Consider the following 18,099-nt stretch of genomic DNA (forward strand, 5'->3'; position numbering starts at 1 on the left):
CCAGGGAGATTCAAAGGCACATAAACACTCCTGAATAGCTTATAATGTGGTTGGGAGATTAGACATAGCAACATGAGAAACAAGCCCTGCTTAACAGCACCGGATGGCTCTTGAGAAATGCCGGATGACTCATATACATCATAACTGCCGTCGGCGTTCAGGGGAAGGGGCATTAGAAAAGGCCGTAGGAACGAGATGAGAATAATCAGTAAACAGCCTGGAAGAAAGCACACCTTCCCCAGGGGCAGTGATATCAAACTTTGAGGGGAGAAACAAATTAAGCGCTCAGAGGTATGTGACGTACCTGCACGCTACTGATAGCAAGGCAACCATATATTTAGTGTTTGTGAAGCTCTGGGCACAGTTGTTTCTATATGCTTATATTAAAGATAATGTCATTTTAATAATTGTGCTTTGTTCTGTAAAATACCCTTGCACAATCTTGTATTTGAGACGTACTGGAAGTAGCTTTTCTCCCTTTTATGCTTAGAAGTAGCTGATTGCTTTTGAGGAGTGAGCAAACTCACGTCCCCATGGATTTCATGAGAAGTTGCAAACTTGATTAATTCTGAGGAATTTGTTACATAAACAAATGCATCGCCTCAAATCTCGTTGTTCAGTAGAATTGAATGAACTGTATGTCCCTATATGATTGTTTCCTAACATTTTCACTATGGTGTGCACGTGTCCTGGAAGGTGCATAAAAATGGTTCGGAATGAGAGTGGGAAGGGTGGATATGGTTAATTCCAGGACTGAGCCAGGCTGCCGGAAACCTTTATTCAGTTTTAGCCGTGCTTCTCTCTTCTTTCTGCTTTGCTAAGAAGCAGTGACTCACTCAGAGGAGCACAGAAACCATACGCAAAATTGCGCTCATCTCTTTCCCAGCCATTTCATTTTGACTCTTCATTATAAGGCTAAGATTTGTCCGTCAAGAACAGAAGCAGCAATTCGAGAGTGATTTTTGATACGTAGGTCAAAGTGCTTCTAGAATAAAACATACTCATTTCTGAGCAAAAATTTCAGAAGGGACCTTCTTTTCCTTTTATTTACAAAATAGATCTTCAGCCCCTCCGTGGCACACAGAACAGCTGGGCAGGGTTTGTATCTGTGGAGAGAAGGGGCTCTTTGCACTGGCTATCTCCCACCCACTCCCCATTTTTTTTGGATGGGTCTTCTCCCCTCCTCAAACTCAGTGACTGCTCTTGATTAAGTTAGGAGTCAGCTGTTCAGAGAGAGGAACTGAAGTTCCCAGGAACGAGGACTGGAATTAAAACTGTATCACTGTATTGCCCATAGGATTTTAATTCCCCATCACCTAATGCCTTCTCCTCCTTTTCTAAAAGCCCTAGTTTAATGGAGATCCATGGGATTCTGGGGTGGTTATTCCACCGGCAGCTCTATAGGAGTGGAGCACTGTTCCCTAAGCCAATCCGCACATCCCATCCCTATCCCCTCCCCACCTTATTGCTGTAGGTGTTGGCATATGCTCTAAGCAGTACAATTAACTACAAGGGTTTCTGTTGAGACTTCTGGGTCAAAAATAATCATTCCCTCTAGGATGTGAGTAAGGAAAGCACTTGGCCCCAGAAACTGTTGTCAGCTATTTTGAGACTCAAGTAGATGATGTTAGGATGAAGTTGGTACATAGAGCGGGGCAGCAGAGGCCACCTGGCTCCGTGGTAGCATTGCTGAGCTGCTGGAGTGATCTCTGCCTGAGGCCTGTTACCAGCTCCGGATTTTTCAGGCACATAAAGCAATGCATTCCCTTCAACAGAGAAACCAGTCTGATGTGGGTTTTCTGTCACTTGCAACCAAAAGCATCCTAAGTAATATAATTTCCATAAAAGCAAAAGTTTTCTTTCAAGATTTATTGAATTCCATGAAATAGTGTGTTAACATACACCCACCACACACAATAGCTTTCTAAACAGCTTGTGCTTTGTAAAGGGGCTGAGTTTCATTTACTTTGGGTATGTCACAACCAAAACAAAAGCAAATGTCACTTCTTGAATATTTCCTGGAAGGTCTGGAATTTAAAATATACCATGAGATCATTTCTATTTGGTGAATACTTAATGAAGTCAGTACTGTTCCTTTGCCCTTTTCTTGAAAGATACCAATTTCTAGCTCATACGTATGGGGGCTTCCCTTCTAGGAGGAGTAGCTGTAGAATCACCATTAGAACAATCCTGGCTGCAACTCTGAACAACAGTGACTTGAGACAATACCCCCCGACCAGGAGCCAGTTCTCATCTTCCCAATGAAACAGAAAACAGTATCTCCAATGAAGAAGGGCTGAGGTTCTCCAGTCCTTTCTTCTCTGCTTTCTCGCCTCCTTTCCCCCTTCTAAATATTTCCCGTTCTCTTCCCTTCTTCATGTGTTTTCTTCTTTTCCTTCTCTTCCAACTTACCCTTATCCCATTCTTCTCTTTCCATTTTATTCTGGGTTTTTCCTCTTGCTTAATATAAACATCGACCTCTTCACTTTACCAGCTACACCCACACCATCATTCCCAGTCACAAGTTTGCTACCCTAGCCGTAGTGTTCATGTCTAGCTGAGATACTCTCTGTAATTATAATTTTGTATGGTAAAACTAAAAGGTTCGATAAACTAGATCTTTTAACATATTTTTTCCCGTTTCTCCTTGTCAAGTTTCTCTAGATCAGTGGTTCTTCAAGTATAATCCCCAGACCACCAGTAGTACCATTACCTGGAAGCTTGTAAAAAATGCCAACTCTTAGGCCCTTCCCCCGACCCACTGAATCAGAAACTTTGGAAGTGGGGCCCAGCCATCTGTGTTTTTACAAGCCCTCCAGGTGATTCTGATGCACGCTAAAGTTTGAGAACTGCTGGTCTGGATTATTTTTCCTCCTGCCACCAAATTGATTTTATTTTCCTACAAGATTTCTTCGGGGGCTGAAGTTGTGGGAAAGGTACTTTCCCTTTAACTCGAACAGCCATGCTTCAATGAAGGATGCCTGTGAAAGTATGTCTGCATGCTGCCTTCTCTGAATTCCAGGGCCAGATCATTCTCTTTTCATAAGCTGCAGCTGGTAGCAACTAGGAATATACTTCAGAGCCCCTGCTCCTGGCAACAGTGGCAGTTTTCCAGCCCAGGCTGGCACTGCCCACAGTGACTTCTAGTAGGAAAAAAGAGACAGATTTTCTTGTTAAAAGCAAGAGAGAGAGATTCAGTCTCAAAATCAAGACATCTAAAACTAAAATCATTAATTTCCCCTAATTCTTTCATTTTTTTTTTTTTTTTTTTTTTTTTTTAGCACTCTGTTGCTTTTCAGTGATCACCCTTCTCCCAGATCCTTACTCCTTCCTCTTCTTGGGCTCCCGTGTCCTTTCCCACCTCCTAAACCAGGTGTTTCTGCCTCAGCATCAGGTGACACCATAGTTTCCTAACCCTTCTCCTTCGTTCTAGTATCTCTTCTTTCAATCTGTCTTACTCGCTACATACACATTAATTTTCCTTAAATAATCACCTCTGATTGTCTCTCTCTTATTAAGACTCTTGGTGCCTGTGGGCCAAACTCATTAGCCTAGAACTCCAGGCTCTACACCGTCTGACACCAAGTGTACCTTTCTGAACACCTGGGAAGCCCTCCCCAGAGGGTTTATGGGCTGTCCCCTAACTACAGTGTCCCTTCCTCCCCTTGCCTGTGCTTTCTGTGGGTCTGGAACGCCTTCACTCAACATGTCTACTTATTTAAAGCCTGTCCTCTGTCAAGGTCTAGCTCAAGTTTCGCCTCCACATCAAGTTGGCGCTGATTGCTTGGGGTCCTGGTGCTCGCTTCAGACTCCAAGTTCCCACTTCCCTTGGTTTCCACCTTATCTGATCCTGTTACCTTTCCCATCTATCCATGTCCACTTCTAGCAATGTGAAGGTGGAGTAGGTGTTTGGTAGGACTTTTTGTTCTCAAGGCCTGTGTAGTGCTCCTTGAGTGTTTATCTACAAATCGGGAAAATGCACAGCATTAAGTCTTTAAGGAATTTTCAACATGTTTACATTTTAATGAGCTTTATTTGTAGATGTGTAATGTTTTTCTTGTAAGTGAAAAATCTGTTATAAATAGTATGCCTCATTATTTTCACTGTTTTGACATTAGAAGTATTAAGAAAACATTCCTAACATGAACATAACTCAATTTGCTTCTAAAGAGCTTCTGTACAAATACAGATTTATGAAGCCCATTTTTTTTTTTGACATAAAAAGCTTTTAATGTCTTGGATACATATATGTTGGTCTGGTCTCTGATGTTTTAGACATTGAACAAAACTCAGTAACATGGAAAGACCTGAAAACACAATTTATTTTTTGCCATTGCAAAAAATTTAACTTTATTTAGTGGATAATTGAGGTAATTCTGCCAGAACAGCCAAAAATTTGGATTCGGAGAAAATAAGATTTTTAGCACATATTAGTTTATTATCTTTATTGTGAGTTCATCTTAGTTTTCCTCTAACTAGAATATAAAAATGTTTAGAACTGATAAGAAATATAAATATATTAATATTTACAGTATTTTAATAACTAATACTACTTTAATAACTAACCTAACTTAACACTCAAAAATAAAAGGAGAAAAATATTAAAATCTCATTAATGTATGGTATGAATTGGTCAAAAGCCTGAATTATAGTCTTACCTTAAGGGAAATGCAGTTTTATGATTTTTAAGAACATCACAGGGACTAAAGTTAGACGAGGAAATGCTGCCTTACAGATTCTAGTGGAAAACTATTTTAATGAATTGATAAACATTATTTCCAATCAAAATGTACCTAGTATTTCTAAAATTGTTGAAGTTTATACTCTTAAATAGCTTGTGAACGTTAGTCTTGCTTAGTTCCTCATTTGCGTGATAGAAGAAGTGTTGATTGAGGCCTCCTATGTGTAATAGTGCTTAAAGAAGCTTGGTTTTCAGACATAGGTATAATTTTTAATTAAATACAATTTATTCACTAGGTCTGCAGCACTTTCAGGATCAAAGTCCCAACACTGTCGAATGACACACTCAAGCCCTCCATGAACCAGCTCCTCCTGCTCTGTGCAGCTCCCTCTCTCATCACCTCACCTTCTGCAAGGGAGGAAACAACTTGCAGGCCCCTGGCTCTTCCAAGGCCCCTTTTAATTCTGTGCCTTGGGACAAGTTATCCCTCTGCCTAGACTGCCCCCTTCACTGGGACAGCCCCACCCTGCCCACCACAATGCGTGTTGTCTTTATTGCTTGTTACACTGCCTCTCTTCTAGGGACTTGAAACGAAGAGTGCAGAGGTCCTTTACCCCCCGGCGCTGAGCTCAGAGAGATGCATTGGTCTCTAGCGAGCTAATGTTAGAGAAGGGCTAAAACCAGAGTTTTAAGAAAATAGCATCTGTTTGGGTAGAGTGGAACCTATAAAACTGTTCTATAATTCACAAATGCAAAATTAGCCAGTAATTTTTCTGGTGCTGCCAGGTAAACCTCGAATCCTGGGGTGTCTCTGCATATTCTACTGAACACAGAATGTCAGCTTGGTTATCTGAAAGAGTGATCTCATGTAATTTACTTCTAGGAAGGGAGCAAAGTGCTGAGAATTGGTCCTTGTCTGTTAAGTGGGAACTTTGAGGTCTAATTTCACATGTTGGTACACCTTGCCACCTTTTCTGTTTGCTAAGGGCCTCTTTCTTCAGGGCCATTAGGGATCTCACCTTCTTTTTGTTATTCTACCCCTCCAGCCACTTCTTCTCAGTCTTATTTGTTCCTCTTCCTCACCTTCAAATTTTGGAGTGTCCTTGGACTCTCTCCTCAGATTTCTGATTTTTTCTGTTTAACTTACTCCCTAAGTGATCTCATCCTGTCCCATGGCTTTAAAGAATTGTCTGAATAATGATGGCTCTGTGTTTCTGTCTTATGTCTCCCGTCCTCACTGAATTCCTCCTAAACACCAAGCTCATTTCCCCAGCTTCCACTCAACATCTCCACTGGGTGTCTCCAGGGCACTAGTCACAGCAAGCTTGACTTAGGTGAAATCTGAGCTCCAGATGACAACTCCTCAACCTGCTCTTCCTTCGATCTTCCCCATCGCTGAGGTGAATAGCAGCTGTATCCTCACATTTCCTCAGGTCAAAAACTTGGAGTCGTCTTTGACCCTGCACCTTTCACATCTGTGATGCAACCCCCAGCCCATCCTCCAGAGCATACCCAGCCTCTAGCCATGGCTCATGACTGTTCACCATCCTCGCCCGCGTCACCACCTTCTATTGTCTGGAAAATCGTAAAGGCTTCCTAATCAGTCTTCTAGCTTCCATCCACATCATCCTGGTATTTTATCCTCATAGTAGCAGCCAGAATGATCCTTTTTAAACTTAAGTCAAGTTTGCTCAAAACTATCCATAGTGGCTTCCCATGTCACGGAATAAAATGAAGCCTTTAACATGTCCCACGAGGCTCTCTATGTGCCTGGGGTATTTCTCTGACGTTACCCCTTTCTTTCAGCTACTGTTGCTGGAGTGTTTGTCTTCCTTATTGTTCCTCCTCCTCCTCCCTCTGGTCTTTTGCACCTTTTAATTCCTCTGCATGGAATACTGTACTCAGATATTCCTATGGCTTCCTGTTTTACTTTATTCTAGTATCTGCTAAAATGTTACCTCGTTAGAGAGGCCTTCCTTATCTAAAATATGTTAGCCGACACCTCCCTCGCTCTCTTTCTTCTCACCTTGTCTTATTTGTTGTTCTACTGCTTAGTCTCATACTTGATATATGCATTTCTTGTTTATTTATTTATTTTCTGCCTACTACCTCCCTACTAGAATTTAAGCTTCGTGAGAGCATGAATGTTGTTTTCATTTATTGTTGTAACTTCAGCACTTGGAAGAGTATAAAACACATGAAGACAATAAATATTGGAATAAATGAATGAGTGGAGATCTTATTTTATTACAAGAACTCTTAGTGTACAACCTGTCAGTTCACCATTCCCGTAAATGTCACTCTCTTCCAGGGGCAGTGGGAGCAAAGGCAGGTGTCTTACATCCACACTCTAGTTGTTCTCTTAGACTTTGACTCTTGGTGTTCTGTGATCTTTGCTGCACTCCCAGCTCCTCACTGAAGATGGGATGCTGTCCTTTCACACGATCTCCAGCAGAGGGGTGGAAGTGAGGCTCTTCACACTTCCTGCCATTTTATCGTCTCTATTCTTCACTATACCATAACACAAAACAATGTAAGTGCATCAGATTTAAACGAATTTTTTAGGTAAAAATTGCAGTGTAGGCAGGGAAATATTAAAGTTGTACATAAAATATTTCTTTTCCCATCCTTCAGGGGACAAGTGTTTAAGTTGAGCACTTCATAGAAAGTCCCCTATTCCTAACTGTTTAATCCTGTACACAGGGCTGTGCTTGTTTCTTTTGCAAAATGACCACAGAGCAGCCATCCTCCTCTTAGTGTCATCCCTCCCCTGAGGAGTTCATCTCACCCCAGGATCCATCTCCCTTCCTGCATTAGAACATTTCTCGAAGTCTGAGTATAGGATAACACCAGGGGCTTTCAGCAGGACTGTCCATGGTTGTCCCTGGGACTTGAGTTCCTCAAAACATGCCATTGTGGGCACAGGTGTACCATATCCAGTTCCCTTAAGATATGTCTAAATGTTAATTCTGCAAATTCTTTACTGAATGGTTGTCATTTCAGCATCTCTCTCTTTCTGTCTTTCACATATCTTCCCAAAGACAATCATCTTTTTTTCCTAGAAGATGGTATAATCCAAGTCTTTTAAGAGGAAATTAAATATCTACCCCCAAGGTATGAAGACTGGCCTCTCTCACAGTAGAGTTAGTGCATTATTATAAAGACTATATTAGCTCCTTTTCTTCATACCTTGACAGTTTATTTTTTTCTTTCAGTACTTTAAAGATGTTGGTCCATTGTCTTCTGGCCTTCATGGTTTCTGATGAGGAGTCTATAACCATTTTAATGATGTTTTGCTTTATTTATTGTCTTTTTTTCTCTGACTGCTTTTAAGATTTTTTCTTTGTCACTGTTTTTTAGCAGTTTGATTATGATTTGCCTTGGCGTGGTTTTCTTTGTGTTTCTTCTGCTTGGGGTCCATTGAGCTTCTTGGATCTGTAAGTTATAGTTTTCACAAATTTGAAAATGTTTCACCTATTATTTCTTCAAATATTTTTCCTGCCCACCTATCTGCATCTCCAAATTACATGTATGTTAGACTGCTTGATATATTTCATAGACCACTGATACTCTGTTTACTTCTTATCTCTGTGTTTTTAATCTATGTACTTCATTTTGTATATTTTCTGTTGTTAAGTCCCATGATCTTTTCTTTTGCAGTGTTTTATCTTCTATTAATCCAATCCAGTATATATATATATATATATATACATACATATATATATAGCCAATCTTCCTCTACTTTATATGTGGGTCACCATCACAGCGTGGCTGAGGAGTCGTGTAGGTCCACACCTGGGATCTGAACCCGGAAACCCGGGCCACCAAAGCAGAACACACCAAACTTAACCATGATCCCACGGGGCCTGCCCCAATCCAGTATATTTTCATTTAAGATATTGTGTTTTTTGTTGCCAGAAGTTCAACTTGATATATTTTATATCTTCCTTTTCTTTCTTCATCATGCTTCTACCTTTTTGAACATGTGGAGTATATTTAATTAGCTGTTTCCAATTGCTGTCATTTCTGGGTCTGTTTCTTTTGGATGATTTTTCTCTTGCTTATGTGTCATATTTTCCTGTTTCTTCTAGGCCTGGTAATTTTTGAACAGATGTAAGATATGAATTTTAAGTGTCACAGATACTAGATTTATTGTATTCCTTTAGTTTTAGGCTTTACTATGGCATGTAGTTAGTTGCTAAGAAAAACAAGTTTTCAAAATCTGTTGTTAAGCTTTGTTAAGGTAAATCCAGAGTGGCATTTAGTGTAAGATAATATAATCCCCCTACTAAGGCAATACTCTTTTAGGGGCTCTACTCAATGGTCCATGTGTTCTAAGATCTTTCCACTCTTGCTTGTGGAACACAGACTTCCACGTCTGTGTAACCTCTAGGCATTATTCACCTTATTGCTCTCTGGCTTTCTTTTCCTCCTTCCTTCTCCAGGGTCAGTAGTTTCCTCTCACGTATACAGAGGTCGCTATTCAGTCAAATACTCAAGGAGACCCCTGGAGCACTCTTGCTCTCTCTGTGAAACTCCCTCCTCTCTGATATTCTTCCCTGCAAGTTCTAGTCTCCTTAACTTGCCTGAACACTGATCTGTCTCCGTAATTCAGTGTGACTGTCAGGTCTGTGTGGGCTTCCCCTCCTTGCACTGTGGCCTGGAAACTGCCACAGGCAGTAAGCTGGGGAGCATAGGGCTCACCTCACTTCTTTCCTTTCTCTTGGGGATTTTCATTTTGCACTGAGGATCTTGTCCAGTTTTTGAGTTATTTAAGGCAAGAGGATAGCATTGATTTCTGTTACTTCATCATGGCCAAAAGTCTAAGTTTTACTTTGTTAGACATTTGACAAAACTTAGTTCTGAGAAATTCTGAACCTGCACACAAATTAGCAAAATTTCTTTTTCTTGGAATCACTGCTTAATTTTATCTGAATCAGTAAAGATTGGGTGTTTTCTATTTTTTAGACATTGATACTCTGTTGAAATAAATCGTCTTTAGCATTACAAGTAAGTAGAGTTAAATTTGCATCATAAATATTCATAAAGAATTGATGTGGTGTCTAAGCAAGTTATAACATTACCTAGAGTGCTCTGGATTTCATTTGAAATAAAATATAGTCAAGATGTTTCAAGTACCAGTGGGAAATAAATCTAATTATCTGATATGAGTTTCAGATTATTCATATTCATTCTTTACTCATTCAATCAGCAAACATTGAGGATTCAAAGATAAATAAGGCATAGCTCCTGCTTTTTGTAAGATTATAGTCTATAAGAGGAGACACTTATGCAAATGATTAACTTTAATATAGTAGGATTGTAGGATAAAGACATTTGTTAAGGGATGTGTAAAGTGCCATAGAAATACAGAGAAGACTGGAAGGGGCAGGAAATTGAATCTACTTTATGGGAGGCATCACCTTCCATCATCTGTTCTCTTATTCCGTTAACATTATTAGGCACCAGTAGTGTGCTATGCACTGTGCTAGGTCCAACAGTACAATTCCTCCTCTAGAGGAAAGATGGCTAATATGCAATTGCAATTCAGTGCCATCGATGCTGTGGCTGAGATGTGTACAGGGAGCTGCAGAAGTGGGGAGGAAGGGCACCTCAGCCCAGAAGCAAGGGATCAGGGACTGCCTCCAGAGGAGACTGAGCCTCAGACAGGGAAAGGGCTTGCAACAGAGCTCATCACCATTCAGGGAACGTCAGGTGTGTACATTGTGGCAAGAGCATGGGTGTCAAGGCAGAGCTATGGAGGAGGAGAGGTTGGGGAGATTGGTAAGGGGCGGATCTTCAAGGGCTGGCTGTGCTCTCCTATCGCATTTGGAAGGGAAGCTTTGACAAATTGTGCGTTTGTGTAAAATGAGGAAACAGTGATAGATTTATGTTTTAGAAAGTTCACTACAGCGGTACAGTGAAGAATAGAGTAGAAGGAAGTGAAGCTGGAAGCAGAGAGACCAATCTGGAAGCTGAGCTGATTCAGTAATCCAGACAGTAAATGAAGAACTACACTGAGAGAGAGGTGGAGGGACTGGAAATAAGGGGATAAGCAGAGGGATTGGGAAGTAGTTAAAAGACCAAACAAAAGGACTTGGTGCCTAACTGGATGTGGAGGGTGACAGAGAGGACTGAGTCTACGATGACTTCCAGTTTTCTGACCTGTTGAACTAAGTGCGTTCAGTAAGAGCTATGACCCCTAAAAGGGTTTGCCTACACTGAGGAGAGCTCAAAACAACCCACTGGGATGCAAGAAAACATAACAGAATTCCATTTCCATTTTCTTAGTTTCTATTTGTCTGTGTCTTACAAAGTAGACAATAAACTAATGCAGTAGTATGTGTGTACAATTTACAAATAAATGACTATCAATATATCATAGAGTATGCTCAGATGTCTTATTATTGGGGGTATGATCAAAAAACGTGGAGACATCTGAGTGAAGGATTACAAAAGGAAGAACAAATATGGTAATTATGCGGCATTTGAGGTGCCTATAGAACATTTAGACAGTGATTTCCAGGAGGCAATAAACATCTAGATCAGACAAGACTTCCCAGAACTTTTCTGTGATCATGGAAATGTTCTAAACATGTACTGTCCAATATGGTAACCAATAGCCACATATGGCTATTGGGCACTTGAAGTATGGTTAATACAACTGAGGAATGGAAATTTTTCACTTTGTTTAACTTTATGTAAATTTGAATAGCCACATGTAGCTAATGGCTACCGTGTTAGAAAGAACAGATCTGAAACAGGAGAGATGCCCTGGCTCTCATTTATCGAGTGCTTCCACTGACTAAGCATTTTACATACATTTTTAAGCAATTTAATCACCCCAACTACCCCATGGAGTAGTATTATAAAAGAAAAGAATAAGTTCTTTATTCTTTTCGTAGTAAAAGTTTACATTACAAAGAAGACCATATTTGCTTTGAAATGTGTGTACTTTGTAGATACTCTCTATTGGGAGATATTTATGCATCTTTGACAACCAAGTAAGAATTTTGTATTTTTCTTTCAGGTGGTTTGCTCTGTTAGAGATTCAAATATGTGTTATTTTAATATTTTATTATTATGACTGCAGTCTTCTAGACCCACTGCCAAAACACGTAAGTGTTTTCAGAATTTTGAACAGTGTGACTTTCAAATTTGATATAAACTCTAACCCCTTGGTCTTAATCACTAGGGATGAGCTGGCTGTTTTCTTCACTTAGGCCTGATCTTAACAGATGCCTTGCATTGAACCAGATTGAGAAGATATTCCCTTAATTCCGGATCTAATCTGTGTGCCCCAATACCATAAGACCAGAACCCAAGAGCAGTGTTTCCACCACTTAGTATTAGGAGCTCCTCAATGAATTTACCAATTTTGACCCTTTTCCGTGAGTCAAATAAACATGGCCTTGATGTTGACCTGTTCTCCTTAGAAAGGCATGTCTGTGGGTCCAAAAGTGAACCATCAGTATTGGAGGCAAGTCATAGCCCTTGCTCCGTTTGGAAAGCAGCGGCATGGAAGAAAACTACGCCAACAGTGCAAACAGTGAACAAAAATGAAAAGGCCATGACCTTTTCCCATCTCTGACCATTCAATATTCTACTCATTTAACTCCTCTGGGTTTCTGTAGATCTGTTCCCCTAGACCAGTGGCTCTCAAACTGGTGCGAGCATGGAATGACCTGGGGGGGCTTGTTAGAACACAGAATTCTGGGCCCCACCCCTAGGGTTCCAGATCCAGGAGCTCTGCGGAGGGGCTCAAGAATTTGCACTTCTCACAAGTGTCGGGTGCTGCTGGTGCTCCTCCTCTGGGATGCCACTGTCCAAGGAAATAGGGAAAGTTCAATGTAATTCCAAGTGCTTCGAAGTTATTTTGAAAACTCTGGATATAAAGTGCTATTTAAACTGAGGGTAAAGCTCAGAAATTAAGCATTGTAATCTCAGGGCTATTGACAGCATTTTGTGCTTTGAGTTACTCTAGATATAATAAGGCTATGGAGGGATAAATAACACTCTTGGGTGACATTTCACTAGAAATTGTAAGTGCGTAAGTGACACAGATGATATTATATTACTCACAAATATGCACACTTCAGCACTTTCCCTTGATTTATTTTGCACTCCTGTTTTGAGTATAAGTAACTATCAGTGATGAAGAGCCCTAAAAATCCTACAGTGAAAGGGAATCAAAATGCCCTTCACAAAGGTTTGGAGCAAGTATAGCTTTGTTGTCAAAATGAAGATCCAGGCCAGGCTTTCACTCACCAAATACCAGTTCCTGGTCCACTGAGTTAGATGTCACAATTTTGCCTAGAACTGACTCAGCATCCAACTATTTTCCCACCAACAAGAGGACACAGGGGTGCCTTTTCAGATTAGGATGGCATTTGTCAAAACCATGTAATGCCTAACCCTAGACATCAGTAATTTTAATCAGTTCCTTGGGCAAGGTTTTGCCCAGCACTTTCTTCCTAGCTAAGAATTCCATTAGTTGTACTTATTATACTGTTCTATATACATCCTATTTCTGTTTTGACACTACTAAGAACATATTTTAAAGAAATGTTATCTCAGTTTGTAAAAAGTACAGCTCTAAGTGAATTCTTCTAATCTCAAAGGGAACTTCACAATTCTTATTCTAGAAAGAGAAAGATCAATTAAGATTATTTAATTATTGGACGTGTTTTAATAAGTTGTAAAATGAGGTGATCAAAACATGCAGGAAATGACCTTCAAATTACCAAGGTCTTGTAAGAGATGGGAGGGCTGGCTTCAGGGCACATTCTGAGCACTCTTTTGTCAAGAGCAGGGCGATCACTGGGCTTGGAAATCAGCTCCCCCAAAGGAATATACCTGTCATAGTAGTGTAAATCAAATGCCAGAATCGCCAATTTCAATTTTGCAACAGCCCAGTGTTTTATTTTACCTCAAATGGTCTTAATAAATTAATTTAATTTCAATTCTCTCCCATTAAGAACCAAACAATAAAGAAATATACAAAGCTCCCCAGGATCCAGGATTGGGCAGCAGTGTCCAGCTGCTGGCGATGGAGTATTCCGTTGTGAACATTCTTAAGACGACCAACTTCAGTTACCTTGCAAAAGCAAGCCCATTTTTCCTAACACACTGGGGTTTTGTTTGGTTGGTTGGTTCATTTTTTTCTGTTTTGCCTTTTAGGGAATCATGGGTCCTTAGACAATCTCACAAAACCTGTGAATCTCCTTTCTAGAAAAGTACATATCTCTTCATACACTCATAGCTGTACAATTGTGGAATGCAATTTCAGGGAGTCCCTGGAAACCCTGCACCTCATTTTACCAACTCCTCTAAGAATCTCTTTGCTAAGGAGCCCATTCTGTGCCCTGGTGCATTCAAACTTGACAACAGACTGATGATCTAGATTGTACCGACAGCCTCTTTCCTTACTCCTCATCTGCCCCCAACCCTCAAGGTTGACGGCACAGTTGCTTTTCTTTTTCAGGCTCCTAAGCCTCAGTGATCCCTATGTATTATTTTCAACAAACTGACTTCCCTTCAACCCCGCACACATTCATCCCTTGCTTATAACTAGGACATATCAGAACATACCAGAACATTTGGAACCCATAAAATATCCTTCTGGAAATTTATTATCTTAGGTACACTGTAATAGTGGCTCACACCTCCAACGCCATGTTGTTTTTTAAACATCTATGGCATGTGGCATAGAGGTCTCATCCAGTGATTACAAGTGAGGTGTCATAGCTTTGGGGACAGAAATATAGAAGAGCCTTATTTGTGGTATCCTCTTTAGTCAGACAAAGTGAAGAGTGGTTGGCAGGCCTGTAGCCATGGGGCATGTGAAACTGTGAAGAGATTGCTATTAAAATAAGAGATGTGCCTCCTGTTCTGTTCCTTGAATGGAAGGCTAGAACTGATGCTTGACAATGGGAGATGCATCAAGCAAACACTTCCAGTCTTTCAAACCTAAACTCTGTACCTTTTTGAGATATTACAATTGAATAAACCTTAGGTCTAAAACTGTTGGCTTATGTCTGTTAATTTCTATGTTTCTTCTGCATTTCTGCTTTTAGAGTCCTCTCCATTTGGTGGGTGTCCAGCAGCCAGAAGGACAATGCCGAATTGAATTTAAACGAAGAAAATGACATCTGCTGGGCCTAAGGAGGGCCAGGCCTTGTGGAGGAGTGACTGCCCCCAACCACCAGCTTGGCAGCATTTAGATCTGAGCTCTGCTAAAACACACTGCCTAACTTTGTTTTAGGATTTAGTTCAAGAAAACGTCCAAATGTTGTGTTTGTTATCTCAAGAGTAGACCAAGAATCTGACATCACTCTCACTGATGTAAAGACCCAAATACATGGTTTATAGAAAATGTTTAAATGAATTTAAAAAATGAGGCATTTCTTAAGAAGTTGGAATTTGGCTTCATGCATAACTGTACTAAAACTTTAAATAGAAATATGTCATTTGAATGAAAATCTTAGTACAGTAAATTCACTGTGAAGGCAACATAATTAAATTTCTATTTTGAAAAAGACTGAAAGTCTTAGACTCTAAAGAAATATTAAGTAATGATTTCTGGAAAATTTCTATTTTTTTAATATGATTCTTAACTAGTAGTTGGAATTCTTAAGCTCTATTAATATAATTCTTTATTGTAAACATTTCTAATGCTAAAAGTCTGAATAAAATGAGAGCTTTCGGGGCTGGCCCTGTGGCCGAGTGGTTAAGTTCGCGCGCTCCGCTGCGGGCGGCCCAGTGTTTCGTTGGTTCGAATCCTGGGCGCGGACATGGCACTGCTCATCAGACCACGCTGAGGCAGCGTCCCACATGCCACAACTGGAAGGACCCACAACGAAGAATATACAACTATGCACCGGGGGGCTTTGGGGAAAAAAAGGAAAAAAAAAAAAATGAGGGCTTCCTAGGACCTGTGAAGACAGGGAGCAGTTCTTACAGTTATTTCTACATTCAACTACGCCTAGGACAGCGCCTTCTCTATAAGGTATGTCAACCCAAATAATCCATAAAGAATCTATAAATCAAAATTGGGGTGAGTTTATTATGAGCCAACTCCGAGGACCATATAGCCTGGGAGAGTCCTTCCACAAAGGAATGGAGCACTCCAAAGAAGTGGGGGTGTGCAGAGTGGTTCTATAGCATCAAAGAGCATGTATCACATATGATTGGAATGTCCCTTTTACAATAGTCATTAGATTGCTTTGCTGGCAGAGCAATTCAGCGAACACAGAGGGTCAGTGTTCGCAAGGTGGGTGGTCGCAAGGTGAGCTCAGCAGGTCAGCAATCAATCCTTAGTTTAGGGGGAGATGCTTATCCTTAAGGAAATGCCAATGTAGGGGAAGTTACATCCTTATCTTTAGGGGCATTGTTCTTGTCTTTGGAATGTAGTAAATACTTAAAGCAGATATACAATGCATGCTCAACAGCCACGTCAGGCCCTTTTGGAAACAACAAGTTCAGGCCAAATTAGTTTTACACCAAATGGCTTCCTCATATATTCTAATATCCTATTGCTTGTCATTTGTTTATCATAGGTTCAATACATGTATGATGATTGATGTATTGATTTGTAGTTTAGTTAAAATGAAAGCGCTCTTTGACTCAAGGTGTTTGTAATCCTAGTTTAGGAGATAATATTTTTGTGAATGTATAGAAACAAATAAAATGATGTGTCAAGGCAAATGACAACATTTGAATATATTACTTAAGATTTATGCCTGAAATATTTACTATGAAATCCAGAAAAGAAATCCTGTGGTGTTCAGGGGAAACATATGACACTATTAACAGAGTCATCAGTGATGTCATGATTTGTCCTCTAATATTTAGTAAAATGCTGCTTGCCTCCTTTATTTCACAATAAGTAAGCTTGGTAGTACATGTTGTCCTCTGGATTATTTGCTCTCTTGTGCTAGAATTATCCCATGGGGTAGGTAATGATTGCTTAGTCATCTATTTCCTACCAATGAGCAGATGACTCCCTAGGAGACAATTAAGGACTTTAGAGTGCATTAGCTCTGCCAGACTAATAGAGTGATTTTGAAGCTTGGCTAGTAGCTCGTAGCTCGGCTTAGCAGGCTGAGGGGTCTGGAGACTGAAGGGACTAAGAAAGCAGTTTAGAAGTCTACAGCAGACCTGAGAGTTGCAGACCATAACCTGGCAGGTTCTGCTAAATCTGGCAGGTGTGTTCTCAGGTAAGGCGTGTCCTTCCAAACAGCTGAGGCCGGCAATGAAACACTGTATTTGCATATAATGTTCCTTTCAGCTGAATTTGCAGCCACTCAGAGCTAGTGTTTATTTACTTCTTCTTGCCTGATGAGGATGAATATTAGCTGACAAGTTTATGCACTTTAAAAAAGAATGCAGACTCAGGGGATATGACCTTTGAAATAATGAGTGGTAAGAGGAATATTCTTGGAGGTCCCATATTTTTATTTCCCTAGCCTGGGATTTTATTTTATGTATCTATCTATCTATCTATCTATCTATTTATATGTGTTAACTTGCGTTTTCCAGAAAGCAGAGACTGAGACAAGGGCTTGTGTGCAGTGCAGATAGTTTATTTGGGAGGTGCTCTCAGGCAGCAGAAATAAGGGATGAGGGTGAACGTGCCAATATTAGAGTTATGTTTTCAAGGTAGGTGTTGGAGCAGTGGGGGCTTGATTTTTCTGGGACCACCTGAGAAGCATATGCACCACCTCCCAGAATTGTCCACCGTAAGAGGTGGGAGCAGTTACCAGCTGGCTCCTGTTCTCCGTTGATTAATGATTACCCCCAAGGACGTTAACCCTGCACTTCCCAGCTGCATTTGTGCAGGGGCCCAGCAGGTGTCCATAGCGTCAGAGAAGCTCTAGATGAGTCTGAGCTTGCATAGAATTGTTCCCTGCAGCTGAAATGAGTTGAGCTGAGAGGATGTGATGTGGGGGCACCAGAGACATCGGATACACTCCGCTGCTCGCACCATTCAGGCCTGCTCCTGCTCCACGTTAATTCAGATCCGTCACCAAGTCTTCAAAGTGGTGACTGGCCACAATCTCTACTAAGGATCTAAGACACAACGATTAGTTTAGGAAGCCACAGTCCCCACTGCTGCAACTGGCTCTGAAGCCATTTTGAATATTGGTCTCACTCCACACCCATTCTCAATTTCTCTCACCTTGAGGCAGCCCTTAAACTGATCTCGGTTGCTTGCCTGCTGAAATGAACCAGACCTCCTCCCTGAGGGATCTGAGCCCTTAGTAGCCTTGCTTTTTTCAAGCTGTGATTACTGCAATTTCCCATTCACATTATTACAGACACAAAAGCACCGAGAGGTACCGGAGTGAATCCTCTTAGTTTCGGAATACCTCTCTGTCTTTCCGTTGTGTACCAGCAACCTGACCTCCGGATGATAA

General features: G+C 40.7%; 1 protein-coding gene across 1 annotated transcript in view; it reads left to right on the plus strand.

Annotated features, from left to right (window-relative positions):
- CYP39A1 (cytochrome P450 family 39 subfamily A member 1) overlaps nt 1–15,392 on the plus strand; it is a 92,069-nt gene extending 76,677 nt beyond the window's left edge. Inside the window, exons 11-12 of the mRNA XM_014837506.3 lie at nt 11,712–11,799; nt 14,758–15,392. Coding sequence (XP_014692992.1) covers nt 11,712–11,799; nt 14,758–14,829 — 160 coding nt within the window. The 3' untranslated portion in view covers nt 14,830–15,392. The remainder of the gene's footprint in view (nt 1–11,711; nt 11,800–14,757) is intronic.
- Nucleotides 15,393–18,099: the final 2,707 nt, after the last annotated feature.

Source organism: Equus asinus, chromosome 8 (genome assembly GCF_041296235.1).
Source record: "Equus asinus isolate D_3611 breed Donkey chromosome 8, EquAss-T2T_v2, whole genome shotgun sequence".
Lineage (NCBI taxonomy): Eukaryota > Metazoa > Chordata > Mammalia > Perissodactyla > Equidae > Equus > Equus asinus.